At 34.8% G+C, this 25,294-nt stretch overlaps 1 protein-coding gene across 1 annotated transcript; it reads left to right on the top strand.

Annotated features, from left to right (window-relative positions):
• The first annotated feature begins 5,284 nt into the window (after window positions 1–5,284).
• NAC036 (NAC domain containing protein 36) lies at window positions 5,285–7,253 on the top strand. The gene is made up of 3 exons (XM_078990787.1): window positions 5,285–5,503; window positions 5,849–6,117; window positions 6,438–7,253. Exons 1-3 carry the CDS (start codon window positions 5,335–5,337, stop codon window positions 7,020–7,022), a joined length of 1,023 nt encoding a protein of 340 aa, XP_078846913.1. The 5' UTR covers window positions 5,285–5,334; the 3' UTR covers window positions 7,023–7,253.
• Window positions 7,254–25,294: the final 18,041 nt, after the last annotated feature.

The following is a 25,294-nucleotide window of genomic DNA, read 5'->3' on the forward strand; positions in this document are numbered from 1 at the left end:
ATAGTGTACTGTACATATAGTCTTCTAATTGTACTGACCATAGTGTGTATTATAGTAACATCGGTAATGAATGGTAATCCTTAACTATACGTATTATAGTTAAATAGAGTACTTAATTGAGTGTCTTCGATATGTAGGAGTATTGAACAAGAATGAAAACATTTATATCTAACACAAATATACAATATATATAACTAAGTATTAAACGACAGTCGGGCAGATAACCTAATGCCCTAAGTCCACAATCAAACAAGAAAAGGAAATAAGGTCAGTTATCAATTCTAACTCCTTCAATACTTATTTATATAAATATATTAGTGTAGATATGATTTGGAAATAATTTAAGGTTTGGAAACATTAAAACTCAGTTTTTGAAAAAATTGATTCGAGAAAATGAGGTTGATAAACATTGGAAATAATTTTACTGACAAAATACTTTAAGAATGTAAAATCCTTTTGATAGTAAGTCTTAAACCACGTGTGATTACTTCTGTAATGTATTTTCAGCTTGTATCCCCCCACATAAAAACAATTAAAAACGTTTGAAAGGTTAATTAAGGGGGTATGAACTCACTGTTTGACGTAGGGTTCAAGTGTGTTATCGATATGAGTGTCGAGTGTCAACGGATGCTCTGAATGAAAGTAGCCCCTATTAATCATATGGTGACACATATATACACTAGAGCTAGTGTGTTTCATGACTAAAGTGACGGGAAATCACTCTAAGGGCTTCGAATCATTAGGAGTAAGTGTCTCGTGTTCTATACTCAATGTTTTATGCAAGTTTAAGGCGAAATATGAGTTTTAGGGTGGGCGTTTAACCATAAAAGTGAATGTGTGGCTGGAGAATGTTGCCAGACTTGTGTTTGAGGCTGCACACTAGAGTTTGCGGCTGTACAGGGTGTGTGTGCAACCGTACATAGGGGTGTGCGGCCGTAGATTCCTTGTTTGAGTCCTAATTGTCGATTGTGTGGCCATACTCTCACTATGGAGGGTGTTTTGAATGTGTGCGACCACCTGATGAAGGTGTGCGGCCGCACTTCTTCAAGGAGTGAAGAACACGAAGAACACTATGTGTTTTGGGCTTGGATTCAAGTGTTTTGCCTCTATAACAAGTTGAAAGATGATGTTCTTCATGTTTTGGAGGCCTTCTAAGTGTTCTTGGGTGATGTTCTTAGAGAGAGAAAGTAGAGAGAGGAAGAGAGTGCAACCAAAAGTGAATCGAAAGGGTCCTCTACTATATATAGGGTCGGGTGTGAGGCTGAAGGGGGTTTGCGGTTGGGTGTGCGGCTGGCTAGCCGCACACACTAGTGTGCGTCCGCACACACCTCTCTTGGTGTATTCGGCTGGATTTTTCAATGCAACACCCTTCCTAACCCTTCCTATGGCCCACATCTATTATATGCTAAGCCTAAAACACTCGCGCGGACCCAACATTTTGCTAAAAGATGCTAAATTCACGTGAATTATAGATATGTAGATCGATTTCACAATGTAAAAGTGTCGGGTTGTCACAAAAATTCTTTTTTTTTTTGTATAATAAGAAGGTTCAATGTCAATATTTCCAATCAAACTTTCTAGAATTAATTCTCACGGGGAATGTTTGGTACCGAGTGTTTGAGAGCTTTTATCTTCTAATGTTTCACAACATGCTTCATTTTAAACAAAAACCTCTTTTTTCTAGTACAGGTTTTTAGAATTTAGTTTAAACAAAATTCTCTAAGTCCAAATGCTATAGTGTTTTACAACATGCTACCAGCTACCCGCTACCCTCTATCCAATATTCGCTACACACCACACACTACGCGCTACCAACTTGTTTTATCGAACACACCCATGCTCCTTAAAGTTATTTTCAGGATTTCTCTGTGTATAAAGTGAAATTTGTTGGGTTTCAAATGTGATTTTCAATATTTTGAAAGAATAACTCGATTCCCCTTCCCATGTTATTTAATGACATGTCGGCTATGTGTCTTACCTTAGTTACGTCGATATTGATTTTGGCTACACATTATGCGTATGTCTGGGGGTTCACAAGGTTCATTCCGCTATTATTGAACGTCAACTTCATCTTTAAACAAATCCATCATCTATAGTTTTCGATGAAGAGCTCAAGTAACAGTGCTCCACATATACAATCTTTTGTAATTTTTTGAATTTAGGATCAAGAAACAATTTTCTAAGGAAAGGTCAATGATTTTTTAGCAAGATTCAAGAGCAAGGTAAACAATTTTTCTCATGGAGAATGATTCATATTTGACGTTGTAGATGCTAGGTGTACCAAACATAAGGTCAAATCCGTGTTCGTTCGGGAAGATTTTGTTCATGAATTTTAGGCATGACTTTATTGATTGTTTTTTAGGCCAACTAAGTAGTGTGTGTGTGTGTGCGTGTGTTTGTGTGTGTGTATATATATATATATATATATATATACATGCATACATATATATATATATATATATATATATATATATATTATTGAATTTGTGTAACATAATGTATTTATAAGCAATCCAATAATATCAATCACTCTCACACACACACACACACATATCTCTCTCCCTCTCTCTCTCTCTCTCTCTAATGCCAAGTTTCAAATATGTTTCTTTTAAGTAATTTTAATAAACTGAAGTTGGACCTATGGTGGCCATGGTGTGGCGAAGGAATCGCAATTCATGGCTAAGGCTAGTGTTTTCGTCGCCTTTAAGCTTGTGCCATGACGTGGCCACTATTTAATGACAAACCCCAATCTGGGGTTTAAGCCCTTATTTAAGGGAATGTGATGGCTACGATTTCCCACCCTCGGCCTTATTCACTCTCCCCCCAGCCTCCATGAATAACCCCTAGCCTTCATTACTAATCTTTGAGCTCTTGTGTGTTTTGGTGGCATTTTGAAGAAGATGAAGAAAAAAGAAAAGAAAAATAAGACATTTTGAGATTAGTTTCAGCAAGAAAATCTTCTGATTTACCTTGACCACGTTTCTGGATTCTTGTAAGTATCCAAGATCTATACTTTATGATATATATGTCTAGATCTAGCTATTTTGTCGCTATATCCTCATGATGAGAGAAATTGGAAGGTTGGATCTCATAAAGTTATCAACTTTATGGATCCACATGATCATTCTAGTGTCATATTCTCCAAATCTGAGGATCTATGTAGTTTTTGGTTCCACGCTCATGTTTAAGTCTTTATTTCTATGATTTTGACCTAAAATGGAATATAAATGCATTGGACATCCATTTCCATAAAGCCACGATTTTTAGGGCTTGATAGGAGTATGAAATCATTCTAGAAACCTTGGATGAACAACTCTAGAGATTTGGTGCTTAATGGGTGCCTTTATGCTTTTAGTCACCCTTAAGGAATTAGGGTTTGATCTTGACTTCTTTAGGGGTCTAAATGGATAAAGTTGGAAACTTTATCCATGAAAACCATGGGAAGGACCAGATTCTGGATTTGGAACTCTGGATATCGTGGGAAAATGGTTACATGGATTAAGCTGTCCAGACCATTCCCTACTAGAGGTGCACAAAATATGAATATGATTTGATCCGATTCGGTTTCACTTACGTCATCACAAATCTGATCCGGTCAAAATCTAATCTGCATCCGGTCAAAATGCTATACATTTCCAACCAAAATCCGAAGTTGATTCTAATCCGATTTGAAACCAGTTTAAATCGATTTTAGTGGGTTTTAGCTTAGGGCAAATTTGGATTTGGTTTTTAGTAAATCCGATATTAAATCCGATATGGACGTAGGATTATGATCCGATTGACAATCTGGTTTTAAATCCGATCTGATCTTGTTTTGACCAAACCAGTTTTAACCCCATCCGGTTTTGGATTGGATCTAATTTCGAATTGTGAAACTGGTTTTTGTGTGCATCTCTAGTCCCCACGATGTGTCCTTAGGTTGCCACGACGTGACAACTAGGTAGAAACGTGTCTTTATTGTCGTTTATTAGCAATGTTGTGGCCAATGATTGCAACGGCGTGACGACCAGCTGGAGTTTGACTTTTGACTTGGATCATTGACTTTTTCCAAGTTGACTTTAGGATATTTTAAGTAGTAGATTAAGGCTTATCCATGTGTGTTATATAGGTAACCGATAGAGCCGGTATTTGCAACATTATTTAATTTAACTAACTTTCGGACATTGAAGTGAGTTTTCCTCACCATATTTGTGGGTCGAAGGCACCAATATTGACGCACTAGGTTGTGTATCCTGGTATATAGGATAATGTTATGCTGAGTATATGATAAGTTGGTAGATCTGTATGATTACCTGTATTTCTTGGATATGTGTTTATGTTGATCTATTATATATGTCGACATATTGTGGTTGGGTTGATGCGGTCTTGTTTTGTCCTGAAGGCCAAAATACCTGAGGCGTTCCGGATGGGTTGTAGGCCCTGAAGGTGGTCCAATCAAGCTGAAGGCTCATATATGTATATTGTTATCTGTCTTGGTTGTCTGTGGCATTTTATGGGAACTTACTAAGCTTTGGGTTATAGTTTTGTTTTATGGTTTCAGGTACTGCAGAGGAGAGGGACAAAGTGAAGTCTTGATCGGGCACTTCATCATAGATTTTTATGTGTTTTACGATTTTAGGATACTCAGATTAATGATTGCAACTTTTGAAAACTCGGTTTGTAAAACTTATAGATTCTGGATGGTTTAAAAACAAAATTTTTGCCTTGAATTTTAGGATCTTCTGCTTCAAAAAGTTGGTTAATTGGTTTCACTAACCCACTTAATCATCTCTTTACTTCCTCTCTCTCATTTTCTTTTGTACAGTTGTTTTGTATTTTTTTAATTGAGTGAGTTGAGTGCGTTGAGAAAGATAAGATTTCCATTGTACGTTGGAAAAGATGAAAAAAAAAAAAAAAAGACAAAATTGATTTGAAAGTATGTTCAATGGGTTGAGATAGAACGACTCCCTCCTCCTTTAGTAACCAGTTGTTTATCAATAATTTATCATATTTTAAACTTGTAAATTGTAATATATAACCCAAAACATTAAGAAAAATAATACATGCACTAAAATGATATAATTTAAAATACGCGAGTTTTATATACAGTTTATACCCATTAAGTATATGCATCAATACCGTAGAAAAATCTTTGGCCTGGAAAATATGTATAACAGCCGCGTGACCCCACCATAAATTCTACAACTGGACCCATTTTAGCACAAGTCCTTGGCCTTTCTATGATGACTTCACTCATCAAGTCTACCCCACAAACCAGCTCTTTATAAATACAAATGAATTGCTCAAACAACTCAACTCAAAAAGCTTACAAAGCATAAAGACTTCGAAACGACTATGGATGCAACTTATAATTTGGAGCTCCAATTACCTGGTTTCCGGTTTCATCCGACAGAAGAAGAGTTGCTTGATTTCTATCTCAAAAAGATGGTATCCGGGAAGAACGCTCGCTTTGATATCATCGGCTATCTAAACATATACCTTTACGATCCTTGGGCTTTACCAGGTATTTGAGTTAGTTTTGAAGCAAAGAACCAAACTGAGGGTTTTCTTTAATTATAAATCGTTTTTTTAAGCTCAATGGGGTATAACTATCGGCCTTTGCCTTGTCTCATTATATCTCTTTCAGTTCGTAAGGCTATTTTTATCATATTAAGAAAGTTTTGCCACAAAAACAAAAGTAAAGACAAATTTGACATGATTTGTAAAACTATTACAATAATAGTTAACAAAGAGAAATGCACATACATATGAATGGAGTTTTGAAAAGATTTGCAAAACGGAACTATATAATAACGAAACGAAATCAAATTTACGATTTTAACCAATTGTGGATCTTTGAAAACCACAGGATTATCCAAGATTGGTGAAAGGGAGTGGTACTTTTTCGTGCCAAGAGATAGAAAGCATGGGAGTGGAGGGAGACCTAACCGAACTACCCAAAACGGGTTCTGGAAGGCAACTGGATCGGATCGTAAGATATTCAGTTTATCCGACCCAAAGAAGCACCTCGGACTGAAAAAGACATTGGTGTTCTATAAAGGTAGAGCACCAAGGGGGAACAAAACCGATTGGGTCATGAATGAGTACCGTTTACATGATAATTACCCATTAGCCAAGGTATACTATATAAAAATAAAAATCATATCTTATTATTTAAAAATAGAATTTAATATGATTGTTTTTTGTGTATCAAATAAGAAGTTTGATATGTCTAAAGGGTTAATTAACTTTATTTTATTCAAGGTTGAATGTTCTTTTTTGCAAATTACAGAACAAGGTTGAATTTTCTTTTTTTCCAAATTACAAATCCGAATAAGGTTAAATTTTCATTTTATCCGACGTGTATGTTGACTTTTGTTTCCCATATATTTTTAATAGTAATTATATCCATACATGAATTAAAATAAATGTTGGAATTGTAATGTTTGTTTTTGTAGGAAATAGTATTGTGCAAAATATATAGAAAGGCAACTTCTATGAAGGTGTTGGAGCAAAGGGCAGCAATGGAAGAAGAAACGAAGACACTCCAAGTCCCCACTCCTTTATCTCCCGAAGAAACTATCTTATTCTACAAACAAACAAACGAATTAGCACCACCAAAGCCAATACCAGCAACACCAATGGAGTCTTGCCATGTGGCATCTGACAGCAACGATGAATTCTATCAAGACTTGCTACTTTTCATGGACGAAAAACTCAAAGACGAGTGTTCACCAGAATCATGCCACGTGGCATCTGACAATAAAGATGGAGTACGACATGACAAAATGTTTATGTTTGATGAAAAGTTGAAAGAAGAGCCTGATGTTATCAGCGATGCAACTAGCAGTAACATTGAAGATAACAGTAATTATAAGGTTTCCAGTTTAAGGGTGCCGTTAGGAAAAGAGAATATACGGGAGCTGCAACTGCCCAAAATGAACATGGATTGGACCCAAGACTCCTTCTGGACGCAATTATGCAGTCCATGGTTAGAGAATATAACGTTGACCTCTCCTTATGCTAATATCCTTAATTTCTAAGTCTGTAGCATATAATGATTTAATTGTAGATTATATCTAAACGTTAAATAAAAATGGAACATGGTCCATTTTGTGAATTAACATTGTCTTCCTATTTTAAGAAAGTTATAGTAGTTATTATTTTAAGAATTAGGTCAAATGTGTAGAATTGTTAATAGGTTTGAAGTGAAAATATGTATTTTGTGCAAGCAATCAATGAAATGCAATAACAATGACAGAGAATTTATGTGATTTGGTCGATGTAACATACGTCCACCAGGAACCAAAAATCTCTTCTATTATACAACTGTTAGAAATTGATAAAATGAAAAACTATACATGAATACTTATATACATAAAAACCCAAACAATCGGGTCGGACTCATCTACAATTTTTTTTAGCGACAAATAAAATCTACACCTAATTTCATATTATGTCGCAGACTACGTTTGAACCATACATCAATCTCAAGAATGGAGAGCAACACCTGAGATCATTGGATAGAAACCCTTTGGTAACAATCTCTAAATATTATTAAAAAATAACATTTAATTCACCATTGAGACAATCAAAGCTTTTATTGTATTTCAATCTTATGTTTTCTACACTTACATCAAATTGTTGACATGATCTTTTCCAAATGGCTAGAATTCAAACATTATATAATTATAGAATCTTTAGATTCAACAATTATATTATCAATTGAACCATATTATTTTATTTATATATGAGATATAAATAAAACTCAATTAAAGTAATTGACACTCAATTTCCAAAGATGTGTTCATCTATGTACTCTGCATTTAAAAACTAAAAAAAAAACCATGGATTTCAAATTTACAATTCAGTAAAACACAAAAAAACTTTAATATCTTCCTATCAATTAACTCACACCTGTATTTTTTGCAATATACCATTAAATTCATTTAACCAAAATATTAACTTTCTATATCCATTCGATTTCAATAACAATCAAAAGCTCTTAATGGAAACTGGCATGAGATCTATAGGAAATGAGTGGTCATTCAGGGTAAGCGTACAACCTATGAATACATCGCTAGTGCTTTCTTTCTCACCGTTAGCCATCTCGACGGTAAACGTTTCAGTTAGTGGTTGGGGATTACGTTTTAGGTTATGTTTGAATGCATGACTAACAAAACTCCTTTCCGCACCCGAATCGAAAAGAATACTAGCATATGAGTTGTCGAGAAGGAACGTACCCGAAACAACAGTGGGATCGACGATTGCTTCCTCCCGTCCCATGGTTAGAACCCTTCCGGTGTTATCAGCAGTTGACTTCTTGGGGCAGTTCCTTTTAAAGTGCCCAACCTCTCCACAGTTGTAGCAAGTTTGACTAACGCCTGCTCCAGATGATTGGTTGTCCGATTGGGTCGGAGTTTTGTAGAATCGAACTGTGTGCCCTTTCTTACCACAGTTGGTACAGGATAGTTCTCGGCAGGGGCCATGATTGTGATGGTATTTGCACTTGTCACACAAAGGAAGATTACCAGCATATCTACTGGTAGGAGTTGGAGCTGTGGATCCCACAACAGAAGCAGCAGCAACGGGGGTAGTAGCAGCATGGACCGCTACAGTCTGCTGTTTCTTGGAAGATCTTTGAGAAGATTGACCCTTCTTCTTCTTCTAGAACTTTCTCTTTTCACCACTCCTTTGAGTCGGCTCAGAAGTGGTAGTGATTTCCTCAACAACATCGTTGTGATCAATCAGGGTTTGGGCTAAAGTCTTGGCGCTATCATAGGTAACCGGACGGGCAGCCAAGACATGACTCTTTGTCGGTTGGGATAACCCCCAAATGAACCTTTCGATCTTTTTGCTTTCAGGAGTGACTAATCGCAGGCAGAGAAGTGCGAGATCATCGAATCGGGATGTGTATGCAGCAATGTCGGAACCTTTCATCTGCAGGTTCCATAGCTCGTGCTCTAGTTTCTGCATTTCACCATGGGGGCAGTACTCGGCTATGAGGAGTTCCTTCATGGCCTCCCAGCCCATGGCATTGGCTACAGGTAGAGTCAGAGATTTGACTCGGCTATTCCACCAAGTAAAGGCTTTATCAACGAAGGTACAGGATGCAAACTTGACTTTATCAGATTCCGTATAGGCACAGATTTCGAAGATGGATTCGATTTTCTCGAACCATTGGGATAAGGAAATGATACCTCCGGCACCATTGAATGATGTTGGTTTCGCATTCATGAAATCCTTATAAGAACCCCCTTTTTGGTGTCCCCGGCTGTCTTGGGGGTTCTGGGACTGGGGACCACTTCCTGAACCACTAGGGTTCGTTTGTGACATGGCTGCCACCATTGCAGCAGTCAGGACTGTCTGGAGCGATGCAAGGTCAAATTGAGGAGGAGGTGGTGGCGAAGAAGGATTGTTGTTGTTCTTTGAGCTGGGTCTCTTTCTGGGAGGCATCTTGATCTAATAAGATCAAGAAAGAGAGAGGATGGTAAGTCCTCTACATTGAATCGATAGATATGCAGTTATATGTTCCGAATAAGCGATAAAGTAGGAAAGAGTTATCAAAACAGATAATTTATCACTAAGAATGATCACAGAACGCCACTCGAATAAGGATTTCTACAGAGGATTGGATCAAGAAATACTCCCATAGTATTTCATGATTTGCTTACGACAATGGTTCGATGTTTGGGACATTAGGGTAAGTTTTAGGCATGTCACACACCACAATCACTCCCAAGAACATGTTGGTCGTGTCTCGAATGAATGTAGTTGGCCAGGCTATATTGACCCTAGACATGACTGCATAACTGCCCAGGTTTAACCGTAGTACACAAACCCTAATTACTTATGTTATGTTCTACTTGTAGTTACGGATGACGACGATTCGGTATACTTGTATACTTTTGAAAATACTTGTAGTTTGAAGATACTTTTAATTCAGAGCACTTAGGCCCTTTAGTGTTTATAGTTTTATACCATGTAAGGTTTGGTATACTTCATTCACTATAAACAAGGGCGCTGATACCAATCTGTCACACCCCGAAAACCGAAGGCGGAAACATTTCCGGGGTTGACTCCACGTTGAGTATCAAATCCAATGCACATAGTAAGTAAAGTAAAACAACCATTACATTACATAAGAAAAGTTTTACAGTTGTTTCAAAAGTAAAGTTTGTACAGTTGTGATACATAATATATATATGAACAAAATGAAACGGGTCTTCTGAAAACTCCGTCTTCTGGAAAAAGGATCTTCGAGTACCTGTTAAAACGCTGACCTGAGAACACAATCGGTTTGAAAATCAACATAACGCTGGTGAGTTCATAAGCGGTTTTTGTTTGTGAAAATGTTCAGGTTTCCTTTCTGTTTCTGAAATGTTATGCACACCAAGAAAATCCCATATTTTCTGAAAAAAGTTGGTTATCGTTTGTCAACATGTAAAGTAAAGTTGTACACTGAAAAACATGTTTCCTCATGGGAAAATGTATAGTTAGGTTATCTGGATTGACATACTGTTCTGGTTATGTACTAATGTATTCCCAAGAAAGTCCCATACTTTCCTGATTGTTTTACCAATTGTAAAAGATGTAAAGTAAGGTTATTTGGTTTGTTACCCTTTCTGGTTATGTAAATGTTTCTCCAGGAAGGTCCCATAGTTTCCTGAATGTTGGTTACCGTATGTAAAAGATGTATTCATGTTAGACCTGGTTATGTACTAGGTTTCCCAGGAAAGTCCCATACTTTCCTGAATGTTGGTTTCCGATGTGAAAGATGTATACCAAAACCTGGTTATCTTGTGAATTGTATAAATTTGTTCATTATAACCATAAGTAAATCTCTGTTATCCTAATTGCGAGTTCCATAACCATACGATGGACTAAACCTGTGGCAATAAGTAGTCCACATCTTTATGACTTTCGTCACCCTTGAACCATTTCGGTTCGGCTGTAGCTAGCAGTCAGGTGTGGGGTAGTCAGCCCCGTATAGATCTATACACTCAAGTCACGCTCTCTAAATCCCAGAGATTCTGGTTACGGGTGTAGTCCTCCACTCGCGTATCTCTGTGGAGTGTTCGCCGAGGACGTGTATCCAATCATACAGGATTAACAAATTTACTAGTAATAATATGACAGTCCTCCACTCACGTATATATGTGGAGTGTTACCGAGGACAAAACAGTGTACATGTATTATGTTTAAATGTTCTAATGTCATGCTTTTAACTGATAAAATGTGGAAAGTTATTTTTGAAATATATGTAAAACATAACAGTTTAAAACCCATTTCACAAATATATGTTTACGTGATCTGCATGTTCAAACGGTTATTAGTTGTAGTAATCAGTGTTAAAAGCATATAAAATGTGAAACACACATTTGAAAACATGTTTTGAGTATAAGTAATCCCTTGTACTTTGCTTGTGTTCCCCCCTGAAAACAGTGAAAACAGTGAAAAATGGTAGCAGTATGAACTCACCGGACTCGGAAATGCGACGGTTTCGGACACTAGACATTGGTTCGGGGCTTGATTACTCGCGATGTCCCTATGTAAAATGTAATAATGTCCATATATATCTAATTAGATTTACAATCACTAATTATATGGAACATTACACTCCAACGAGGTTAAACACCTCAAAACGAGCGTTTGGAGTGACCCGGGTGACATCTTCGGACGTGTAATGGAACTAGGGACTTGGGATTTGAGTTTACTCCCCAAGAGTAAAGTTTTAAGGGAGTTTACAGCCACAAAACACACACATACATGAGTTTACGGCCGTAAACTCATGTTGGTGTGATTTTGACTGTTTAATGGCTTGTTTGGACATGGGGATTGCTGGAATGGTTTTCTAAAATGCCTTGGAACGGATTAAATGAATTTATACCATTTAAAAGGGAGTTTACGGCCATAAACTCACCCATGGTCAAGAATAATTCATTTGGGGTACAAAGAACAATCACATGTGATTCTAGTTAATTTTCCAAGCCTTGTTATGAATTTAGGGCACCATTTAGCATATTTTTAGGAGTTTACGGCCCAGGAGTGTTCTATGGCCGTAAACTCTCATATGTAGGGTATTTGATGTGTTTAAGGTCCCTAAACTATTTTTAGATGGTTCTAGGATTTACCACAAGGCTATTGGTTAAGTTTCAAGGCATTCTAAGTTGTAAAAATGAGTTTATCCCCCATGTTTGAGGAGTTTACGGCCCAAGCACATGCCTTGGCTGTAAACTCACTTTTGTCCCTCAAAATGCAAGTTTAGGGTGTTCCAAGTCCAGGTTTGTAAGCCTCAAAGTCGTATCTAAGTCCCAACAATGATTTGGAAGGGTTAAATGGCTCAAAAACCCCATTTTTGTGTGTTTACGGCCCAAGCTTCTTCCTTGGCCGTAAACACATGTTCCAGGTCATAAATCTCATTTTTAATCCCTGATTTGAAGGCCTAAGAGGTTGAATAACAAGCTAGGAAGGTTACCTCTATGATTTGGAGCCTTAAATCTTTGATTATGGACCTTAATTTAGAATGAGGAGAGAGGTTAGAGAGAGAGTAGTGAGATGAAGCCAAAAGCTTCAAATGAAGGCTTATAACACTTTATATAGTGTCTAAGTTTTGGACACGGTGAAATTCTACCCGATACCGGCGTTAGGTGAGGCTTTTGGTCGTACCCGATTAAGTTGTCGTAACCTGATACGGTAAATTTTAAAAAATGTTCCGATTACTAGAATAGGGTGTTAGAATGATTTATAAATGTATTAAGACACCCATTAAGTCATTTTAGATCAATACAAATTAATAACTTAATTAAACTAGAAAATCGGAATCGAATTTGAAAACGACGATTGGTTATTTGAATTGAACTACGAAAGAGTTACAAGAAGTGGTACGGAATTTCGGGTTGTTACACATCAATGACTAAGTCTAATGGTCCATCCGCTTCCCCTTTTCATCTTCACAAAGGAATTTGGTAGAAAGATGAGTATAAAATCAAAGTCGAAGAGGGATCTTACCTGAGTTCGACAACTTCTAACAACATGTGGAGATTAGAAATTGGAAAGCAACGGAAGAAAGGCCAGAAAATTAGAGCAGTCTAAATACAGTCGGTGGTGGAGGACAAAAACTGTAAGCAGGTTATTAGAGGGAGCGTGTGTGGTGGCAGCGGTGGACGTAATAACGATGTAGCAAAGGTGGAAGACAACATATTAGGCTGTGGGGTTTCTCTGGTGTTCAATGGAGGGAAAGGTCGAATAAAAGTTTAAGGAGGCGATGTTGAAAATACGTCTCTGTGACTGTTGATGAATCGTCGGTGTCACAAGCTTATATGCGGTTATGGGAGATTAAGGGGTAGGGGAAGCATATAGACGATTGCATGGCTTTGAATGTAACATCGGGGAGGGGGTGTTTGTTGAAAAATAGGACATAGGTGAAAGGCAGTGGCGTTGTGATTGGTTAAGGAAGGCGGTACGGGTCATCAAATGATTTTCTAATGGTCATATGGACGAAAAGACAAAGTGTAAAAGTTTTGTGGTGAAATTGTGAATCCAAATACTTACGTGGCAGAATTCCAAATCACAAAAGGTTCCTATTCACCAACTTTTTAACAATTAATAGTATATAATAATAATAATAATAATAATAATAATAATAATAATAATAATAATAATAATAATAATAATAATAAAAATAATAATAATAATAATAATAATAATAATAACAACAACAACAACAACAACAACAACAACAATAATATAAGTAATAAATGTAGTTATTTCTTCAGAGCTTAATAAATATATACACATGTGAAGGGATTAAATAACCAAATTATTCTAGCCTAGTTGATTGGAGGCATGTTTTGTAAGGTGTAGGTCCCTGGTTTGATACTTCTTGGCTTCTTTTTCTCCCAGAAAAATTGTTTTGTAGAACTTTAATGAAAGTAAATAAGGATTATATACATATGTAAAACATATATAACTTCTAGCTTAATTGATTAGATTCGTTTGTTGGGTGGGAGAGGTCCCGAGTTCGAAACCTCTATGCTTCTCTTCCTTATAAACTTTTAGCTTTTTAAAATGATTTATGCATCAGTTGCCATGTCAGCATCCCCCCAGCTTGGCATGCCATGTTGGCAATTCCTGCTGAAAAGGTGAAAAAGGGTTAAAATGTAAGGTTTATCCGGGTTTTTTATTAAAAAAAATTAGGACTTACTTGTAACTTTTCCCAAAATAATGGGACTTTTCTGAATATTTCTCTTCTAATAGTGATTATCAGCTGGTTAATAAAGTTAAATAAATATCAAACCTAAAGTGTACTCATAAATAAACTAAATTTCAATTTTAAAATAATATATTTAATTTTACTTATAAAGTTATGTCTTTAACTTTTCACATATGATACTTAATTTATTAGATTTAATATGTTGTTATATGTAAATCTTTATCAGTTTAAGGCTACAACTTTTGAACAGTCTTGAAAAAAAATACTTAGATTATTAACTTAAATATAACATTACAATATCAACTTAAATATAAATTTCAATTACACTTAAAAAACCAAAGAATATATTGTAAATATTTAAAATTTATAAATTGTAGTGATAAAGGCAAAAACTAAATTGTAATCTTAATTTAACTAAAATATTTCCTAAAAATATTTTTATAATTGTTAAAAGTTTTCAAATAAATAGTTTAAAATAACTTACAATAAAAATCATTAAAAATAACTCAATATAAATGATTATATTGTTAACTTTAAAATTAAAAAAAAAATAATGTTTAATGTTTTAAATAATTATAATGATAGAAATTAAAATATTAAGCAAATAAAATTTAAAAAATTAATTAACCACAACAATTATAGATAACATTGAACCATATATTATATTTAATTTTATTCATATGTAACTCACAGGTAGAAGTCATTCAAAAGATTGAGATTATGAAGTTATAATAGATGTATATGTTATCATATAATTCAAAATAATCAATATATTATATCAATTTAGTATACGAATTAGTATATCAAATTTAACAACAACGTCATTTTTATATTAAGAAACATATATTTGTAAAAACTGCAACTATATAGGTGTTTTTGTGCATTACAATGTCAACTTAAATATAAATTTTAGTTCCAATTAAAAGACCATAGAATATTTTATAAATAGTTAAAAGTGATACATTATAGTGATAAATGCAAAAACTAAATTGTAATATCAATATAACTAAAATATTTCCTAAAAATATTTTTATAATCATTAAAAATTTTCAAATAAGTGGTTTAAAATAATGTATAATAAAAATAGTTAAAAACAACTCTATATAAATGATTATATTGTTACCTTTAAAATCAAAAATTAATGTTTGATGTTTTAAATAATTATAATGATAGAAATTAAAACATTAAGCAAATAAATTTTAAAAACTTAATTAACAATAAAAAAACTATAATTAACATTAAACCAGATATTATATTTAATTTATTCATGTGTAACTCACCAGTAGAAGTGATTGAAACGATTGCGATTATCAAGCTATAATAGATGTATACATTATCATATAATTCAAAATAATCAATATATTATAACAAATTAGTATACAAAGTATTATATTAAATTTAACAACAACGATATTGTTATATTTTTTTTGAACGGTAGAGATATTATAATAAACTAGCAAGGAGCTAGGAAATAAGACATCACAAGAAATTACAAGCTATAAGAGGATTATGGAGCCAAGATATCCAACTAATTTTAACTTTTCTACACCTATTGGAGATCTAAAAAAAAGATCTATCAATCACTTCATCAAGAATAAGAGATTTCCTGGGGTGAGTTGTTCCGAAAATTGTTGAGTTACGGAAGTTCCATAAACACCACAAGGTGGTCAAGATGACAGTATCAAAAGCTTGATGTTGCCCTTGTCTTAAATAAAGAGAATCAGACCATGAAAGTAGTTGGTCAATCGAGGAAAATTGAGGAGTTTGGACGCCCCACCAGATAGCAACACAAGTCCAAATCTCAATCGACTGATTACAATGAAGGAAAGGATCATCAATGGTTTCAACGGTCTTGGAGCAGACAGGACAAAGAATCATATCCATAGTAATCCCACATAGAGAAGATTCTCACTAATAGGAATGCTTCGTAACTGCAATCTCCAAGTAAAGATGTTCACCGTGATAGGCACCCAAGTATTCATTCAGGACCCCCCGTATGTAACATGTGATTATCCAAAAAGGTTCCGAGAGAAGAAATAGTGTAGGAATCGGAACCTTCAATGGTCTACCCCAAACGGTCTGGAGCATAATGAAGAAGAACCCCCTGCATTAAAGTAGTAAAATCACTCCATTGAGTTTCCTCTATACCTCCTCTCGGAGTCCGCCTAAGACAATTAGAGTCCCATCCAAGAAGCACTCTATCTCTAACCGACATAGTTTTATTACGATCAAGAGCATAAATCCTATGAAAAAAATCAGCCAGGGGGGCAATCCCCCTTCCACGCATCATGCCAGAAAGAAGTCATATTTCCATCACCAATCCTAATAGGGATGACAAGCTTGAGATCACGATCACGGTTATTTAGTTGCACCAGCATCAGAATAACACCATTCCAAGCACCAATCGATCCTCTTCTCTGGGCGAGAGAACTACAACCACCATCCGGACCATAGATATATTTGACATTTTTAACCCATATCAGATACGGATTATGAAAAAATTGCCAATGCCATTTATAAAGTAATGCCCTATTGAAAGAGAAAAGACTGCCAACACCAAGACCCCCTGTGACAACCCGAAGTTGTTCCATCGCCACAAACCATTCCGTCCGTAAAATTCGTCTTAAGCGAATTATTCTGATTTCTTTTTTGGATTAGGTCAATTAAGTTAAGACTTTTATTTTGACCTTGTAAGCATACAACCATGTTAAAAACACATGAAAACGTCTCAAACTAGTAATTAGAAAAATTTTAGTTTCGACCATATCGGGTGACAACAACTTAATCGGGTACGACCAAAAGCCTCGGTTAACATCAGTATCGGGTAGAATTCCACCGTGTCTCAAATCCAAACCATATTTAAAGTGGTTTAAGCCTCATTTGAAGCCTTTTTCACTCTCTCTCTAACCTCTCTCCTCAATCCAAGATCTAGGTCCAAAAATCACTCATTTCATGCTTCAAATCACCAAGGTAACTATCCTAGCTTCTAGTATAACATCCTCAGCCTTCATTTTCGTGTTCAAATCATGGAATAGGACCATAAACATGTGTTTATGGCCTTGGAACACTCTTGGGACGTGAACACATATAAAAGGGGTTTTTGAGCCCTAAAACCCTTCCAAACCACCATTGGAGCTTAGATATGGCTTAAGGACTTATTGGATTGGGCTTAGAACACCTTAAACTCAACATTTGGGGAGTAAACATGAGTTTACTGTCCAAGAACATGCTTGGGCCATAAACACCCTTTCATGGGTAGTAAACTCCTTTTTAGGTGTTAAAATGCCATTTACATACCTCATAAGCCTTGGAATAAAGTCTAGAAGCAACCACAAACAAGTTAGGGACCTTAAACTTAATAAAAACCACTCCATAAGGAGTTCACGACCGTAAACCCCCCAAGAATGGATTCCTGGGCTGTAAACTCCTATAAATGGGTTAAATGGTGCCCTAAATTCACCCCTTGGCTTGTAAAAATGAGTAGAATCACTTATGATTAACCTATGACCTTCAAAGCACATAAGAATTGAGTGGGTGAGAGTTTACGGCCTTAAAATCATAGTTTACTGCCGTAAACTCATCAAATGGTCCTTATGATTGATTTAATCAGTTTCTAATGCCCTAGAACCAAACCTAGCATCACCTCTCAAATGATATAAGACCATTTAGCACTTAAGAACACCACTCATGAGTTTACGGCCGTAAAATCATGAGGATGTGGTGTTTAGGGCCAAAAACTCTTCTAAGAGTTTACTCTTGAAGAGTAAACTCCATATCCGAGCCATATATGTCCATAGATGTCACCCGAGTCCCTCCAAAACACTTGAAATGAAGTGTTTTCGCGACTAGAAGTGTATCTCCTCAATTAATTACTGATTTAAAGTCTAATTAGATACATTTGTGTATCATTTAATATTACATAGGAACCTCTAACGTTTTCAAGCCTCGATCCGACGTTTAGCATCACAGTCGACACATTCCTCGTCCGGTGAGTTCATACCCCTTAATTAACCTTTTTAAATGTTTTTACATGTTTTAGGGGGGGGGGGGATACAAGTAAATGAAACAAATTATAGTTACTAATCATATGTGATTTATAACTTACACTCAAAAAGGATTTTCTATACTTTTAGCTATTTGTCAATAAAACTATTTTAAATCTTCATCAAACGTATTTTTCTAAACTAAATTGTTGTTAAACTACTTTCAAGTTGTCTTTAAATTACTCTTCTTTTAAACTATATCGACATCAATATATTTATATAAACAAGACTTGAAGGACTTAGGACCGATAGCTCACCTTATTTCCTGTTCTTGTTTGATTGTGGTCTTTGGGTGTATTGTTATCCATCCGACTATCGTTGATTTCTTATTTATATATATCATATATATTGTGTTAGATATAAAAATCTTCATCTGATAATACCTTTGCATATCAAATACATCCGACTTTACACTCTATATAACTATAATAGGTATAGTTAATACTATTGCTCGTTACCTCTATCACTATGATATCCGCTATAATTACTACTAACACGAGTTACAGACACATTTAAGAAAACACTCACTATACTATACTTTAAGTTACTATATTATGATACAAGAGAATGTATTAATCCAGAATATAATACACTAATCCTCTATACGACACTCTTCTACGCAAGTACCATGTAACCAGGGCTTCCCAAAAGGAAAGCAACTCTACCTGTATAGATCTATACAGGAAGGATGCTATTACATCCCGACTATTATTTACAGTACGAGCCGACTAGGCCCAGGGATGGCACTACATCACTACACTGCGGATGACCGGGAAGGTCATCGGACTCTCTATAATCACTCAGTTTAGTTACATGAGAAAAATCATATTCATATCCAAATTAACACACTAATGATTTAAAGTCTAAGTAAATCCCCGAAGTAAATAAACATTCATTGAAGTTGTAACACTACTACAGTAAATCAGCAATACTTTTACTCAGCTACGCTACTTGTATAAAACATACTACCTTATTTTAGCATTGATGGTCTCAATGAAAATACTTTTACACACTCAATGGATTTAACTTACATGTATCTAAAACTGGAAAATATAGGATTTTCTAGGGATTTCTACTATTCTCAACATTTATTTCAGTTTTTATTTTACTTGATTGTAAACACTTTTATACAAGAAATAGCACTAAAATCTTATGAACTCACCAGCTTTATGCTGATACTCGTTTTCAAAATAACTTGTATCCTCAGGTCAAAGATAGACAGGTACTGTGCAGCTTTTGGGAAGATGGAGCATATACAAGACTCATCCTTTATTTTTGTTATACTTTTGGTGTCTAGCAACTGTACAGAACACATTTGTATCTAAAATATATTATATAAATGAAATGGTTGTTGTCGCTTGTTTTTACTATTATGAAAATTTTATGATACTGTACATGACGTTCTCCACCCCAGAACGTATTCCGTCGTTCTCGGTTTTGGGGTGTGACACCCCCTTCCTTTTTTAGCTAAAACCTGATTCCAACGAACCCAATGCATGCATCTCTCATGAAGATCAGCACCCCAAAAAAACCTGGCTCGAAGAGACTCCAAGGTATTAACGACAGAGATAGGAACGATGAAGATAGACATCAAATAACTACCAAGGCTTCCAAAAACCGACTTGATCAAAGAGAGACGACCGCCTGACTATAAAAATTTTGCTTTCCAACCCGAGAGTTTTGAGCGAAAATGGTCAACAAGAGGGACCAAGTAGAAATCCAAGACATGTTCTGACCAACAGGGACCCTAAGGTGAATAAATGGACAAGTATCAGGAGCACATCCAACCTTACGATCCGCCACCTCAACCTGAGCAAAAGGAACTCCCACTCCAATCAATTCACTTTTTGTAAATTGATTTTTAGACCCGAAGCTAAGTAAAAGCATCTCAAGATACGAATGATATGAGAAACATTATTTGGGTTCCAAGTAGACATCAGACAACATCATCATCATAAAACAAGTGAGAGATATCGATCCCACTGATAGAAATACCTCGAAACACGCTAGCATTATGAGCTTTCCGTAAAACAACATGAAGATCTTGCATAACCAGGATGAATAAAAAAGGTGATAGGGGGTCTCCTTGTCATAGACCTCTTTGGATTTGATATTCATCAGTAGGGGACCCGTTAACAAGAACAGAAGCCCTAGCAGAGTGAAGAAGCTCCATGATCCATGTACACCAAAACTTACCAAATCCCATAATCTGCATAATCTCCAATAGGTAATCCCACGAGACCGAGTCAAAAGCCTTCACAAAATCAATTTAAAAATCATAAGAGGATTATTCGTAGACTTGCTCCAAGCAACCACCTCATTGAGAAGAAAAGGGCTATCTAAAATTTGTCTGCCTTTAACAAAAGCAGACTGCTCCAAACTAATAACAGAACCAATAACCTCTGCCAACCTATTAGCTAAAAGTTTACCAATAATTTTATATTGGCACCCTATTAGACTAATAGGTCTAAAGTCTTTAATATTTTTAGGGTCATGAACTTTTGGGATAACTGTAAAGAAAGAGGCGTTACATCCTTTAGGAACCGAACAATTTCTATGAAAATTTTGAATAAAAGCCACCAAATCATCAGAGATAAGATCCCAATATATTTTCAAGAAACCAAAAGAGAAACCATCTAGCCCAGGGGCCCGATCTGAGCTACAATCCCAAACATCCCTTTTAATGTCATCATGAGTGAAAGGAGCTTGAAGAAAAAGAACTTCATCTTCCGTAAGATTATGAAACAAGTTAGGATCAGTAGAAGGGCGTCTTCCTTTTTTACTCGAGAAACGTGTTTTATAATATTTATGGAATTCTTTTTTAACTCCAACAGGATCGTCCTCCCAAAGACCTTCAATCATGATACTTCTAATAGCAAGTTGTCGCCTCTTCCGATTAATAACGCCATGAAATAAACTAGATATCTCATCCCCTTCTATGGCCCACTGGATCTTCGCTTTCTATTCCAACTCGACTCTAGAAAGATGATCCAAGTCAGTTAATCCTCCCAAAGATCTTCGCTTTCTAACGCCATGAAATAAACTAGAATTCTCATCCCATTCTATGGCCCATTGGATCTTCGCTTTCTATGCCAACTCGACTCTAGAAAGATGATCCAAGTCAGTTAATTCTTTAATAGTCGAAACCCTTTGTTCACGAAGATCAACACTACCCCCATCAAGCATAAGAGAAGCGTCAATCTCTTAAACTTTATCTTGGAGAGTTTTCCTTTTACTAATGAAACGTTCACGAGCACTAGAATTCCATAATCTTATATTATATTTAAGAAATTGGAGCTTCTTCTTAAAAATAACCCAATGATTATCATTCAAGTTCCCAATAACATTGGAGGTCAAAGAATTATGGACAACTTCATCAAAACCGACCTGCTCAAACAAAGAATGAAAAATACGAAAATGAGATGGACCGTAATCCACCCGATGCTCTAGTAATACAATAGGACAATGATCACAAATATTTTTATCTAGAACCAATCCCATAATGTGAGGTAAATGCAGCATAGTACCATCAGAGACCAAAAAACGATCAAGTTTAGAGAACTTAGATCCCCATTTATCGCTCCACATATAACGAGGCCCACCCATAGGAATATCCATTAAATCATTCTACTCAATAAACTGGTTAAAAATTCTTGATGGGATATGGTGGAATTGAGAACCAAACCTCTCATACTCATATCTGACTTCATTAAAATCTCCCATAACCACAGATTCTCAAGAAAATGAAGAGATCAAGTTAGAGATTTCATCCCAAAGTTTTCTTTTACTGTCAACACTTTGGGGAGCTTAAATGGAAATTAGTAACACATCCATTTTAGAAACAACCCAAATTCCTTCCACCTCCACATACCAATCGGAGATAATAACTTTGTTATGAATAAAGGTATTCGAGTCCCATATAACCAAAATACCACCCGAGGCACCGCGAGAGGGGGAGAAAGAGTACGAAAAAGCAAGGTTACCCCAAAAATATCGAGCAAGAGAGAGGTCAATTGACTCTTTTTTCGTGTCTTGAATAGCAAAAAAATTGACTTTAAATTTGACACATAGAGAATTAATCCACGCCCGTTTCTCAACAGAACTCGCTCCTTGAATGTTAATGGAAAGAAAATAGACGATATTGTTATATTTAAAAAAAATATTTGTAAAGACTTTTATATAGGTGTTTCTACACGATGCGCGCATATTTGCCTATTCTATATATCTTATAAAAATAGTATTTTTCCTTGAACCTCATGCATTTGAAACTTCAAATACCATTTTTTCTTGAACCTCATGCATTTGAAACTCCCAAGATTATTCAACTTATAAAAATTTATTTATGATTAATTAAAATATTATGATTTATAACTCTTAAAACTCTTCAAATCATGTCATTTAATTGATGAGTTAAATGAAATATACAACCTATATAAGAAATTTGTAGATTACCTATTCCATGTATGTCAACACAAAATGATAGATTATATTTGTAGGGTTTGAAGAGTTATATGAGTGGTTCCATGAATGTAAGAAAGTAATTTCAACATTCCTAAATATAAATTCTTGTAAACTCAAATTAGGTGCATGTAAATTTTTAAATATTAACCAAGGTTCAAATTTAGGTATGTTTGTAAAGGTATACTTGAGATCATTTTTTAAATTTATATGTTATGCATCTTTCTATAATCACATGATGATGATGTGAGATTGATAATTACTTCTCATGAGATTTTGGTAAATCAATCATCAAGTTATTTATAAGTTAGAGCAATTAACTTTGTTAACATGTATGTATCTTTATGTTGTCTCTCTCTTTTTTATGTTAAGAAAATATATTTTATGTACAAAAGAACATTATTCAACATGTATTTTATGCTATGTATATGTTAGTTTCTATTGTTTATTTTGTAAATAACATCGATGGAGTTTTTTATAATAGATTTTTATGAAAGGAATTTACAATTATTATTCCAAATTGTTGGTGATAATGACAAATTAGAACGAATGATTTTTAATATGATATGACTTTTATTGTTGAAAACCAATAATTATGTGTGTTATAAAAATTAATTCTTTATGTTCTGCCAAAACTTATATGGATGTACCAAATTTAAATGTTTTTATAGTAATAAAAAGAAATTATCTTATTATATTTGTCAATTTTTTTTCTATTCATTCTTTATATTAAAGGAAAAGTAAAATAAATAAAATATTATTATTTTCATAAGGAAATATAAGTGATCAAAATATACCTCAAGTGTAACACTCCTCCTCCCCCAATCCACTCTTAACATATTGTTATTAAGATTGGTTGCAGTACATAACAATTACGATAGTTTTGAAATTCAAATTATCATTTTATTTGGACCGTTCATTCTCTTCCAATATTTCATAGCTTTAAGGAAAAAAACATGATAATAATAATAATAATAATAATAATAATAATAATAATAATAATATAGGAAATAAAAAATATTCAAAAACTTAATTCAATTTGATTCAAACACAATTTTTTTATATCTTTCTTATTGTATACTTAATATTATTATAATATTAGTTACAACTTAGTATAAAAATTATTATTTCAACGATAAGTATTTATAATATTGTTTTTATAACATATAATTGTTAATATTTATATTACATTATTTGATACAAATCATGTCACACCCCCGAACTAGGCGGCGGAAATGTCCGGGGGATTGCGCGTGACTTCATTGTTGTAGTATCATTATAGAGTATATAATTGAAACATAACATCATCATCATCACACATGTAATATAAAAAACATTCATTGTTTACATCAAGTATTGTATTTGAATATTACATGCCAAAATAGTCAGAGTATGTTGAAACAAAATATAGTACAATAACCATTAGTTTGTTTCGTTCATCTTGCTTCAACGGTTTCCTGAGAATACAAGTTAATTTAAAAAGGTCAACATAAAAATGTTGGTGAGTTCATAAGCATGTTTGTGAAAATGATTTCTATAACTTTGAAACCACCAGAAAATCCTATATTTTCTGAAAACTGTTTAGTACGTTTGTGACAGATCTTGTATTAATGCATGTGTGTTATTGTTTATGTGACTAAAAGGGTAAAGAGAATGTAGAGAGAATGTAAAGAGCATGTAAAGAGAATGTTCCTAGACAACCCGATGTTGTTTGTAAAAGAGAAAACTGCCATACCAACCCCCGAGGTTGAGTACCAGTACAAGTATGTTTCCGAGTAATCCAAGAGAAAAGAGAATGGTCTTCCGTAAACTTCATAATGTTAATTCCTCTAAGTGAGTCGTCATAACCATAGTAAATAATGACAATTTCGCCTATCTTGGCGTTGTTGGACGCCGTTTTTATTTTTGATTATAAGGTTTTCGTCACCCTAGACTGAGTTAGTCTAACTGTAGCGAACAACTTAGGTGTGGGGTGTCATTCCTAATATAGATCTATACACAAATCCCCGCTCTCCCTCCAAGAGACTCTGGTTATAACTACAGGCTACGATCGTACACTAAATAGGTGCCAACCAACAAAAATCACTAGATCCTTAATCGAATTTATGCGAAGAAAAGTTTCAACTCATTCCAGGCCCAATGAACCATGTAAGTGAACCACTAAGGCAACGCTAAACATGGAAACCATTTCAAGGCCCAATTTGAATGAGATTATATAATATGAGCCCGAAATATATGTGAAAGGACAACTAAGGCCCATTTCACATGAAAGGTATTTACAGGCCCATATAGCACACAAATAGTATCCAAGGTCCGTCACACATGTTAATGGGTCAATGAGGCCCAATAAACATATAAATAGTATACAGGATGTATCACACATAAAAATAAAAAAACCGGCCACTAAGGCACAATAACCTAGAAAATGATCAAATTAATCTGTTTGTTAGTTTATTATTGGTTTTGGTTCAAGTATTCACTAACATAGCACAAAATCCCGTTTTTTGTAAAAATTACGTTCTTGGCCCAATAAGCCAAAATTTACAATTAAGGCCCAATTTTTATAAAAATAACACTTTAGTCTCTATTTTGTTCAAAA

Source organism: Lactuca saligna, chromosome 4 (genome assembly GCF_052625555.1).
Source record: "Lactuca saligna cultivar CGN05327 chromosome 4, ASM5262555v1, whole genome shotgun sequence".
NCBI classification, from domain to species: Eukaryota; Viridiplantae; Streptophyta; class Magnoliopsida; order Asterales; family Asteraceae; genus Lactuca; species Lactuca saligna.

Excerpts from the sequence above, each read along its gene's own strand:
- NAC036 (XM_078990787.1), top strand. The coding sequence starts at position 5,335 with ATGGATGCAACTTATAATTTGGAGCTCCAATTACCTGGTTTCCGGTTT. Across the intron at positions 5,504-5,848 it reads CGATCCTTGGGCTTTACCAG|GATTATCCAAGATTGGTGAA; the intron begins GTATTTGAGTTA and ends TGAAAACCACAG. Across the intron at positions 6,118-6,437 it reads ATAATTACCCATTAGCCAAG|GAAATAGTATTGTGCAAAAT; the intron begins GTATACTATATA and ends TTGTTTTTGTAG.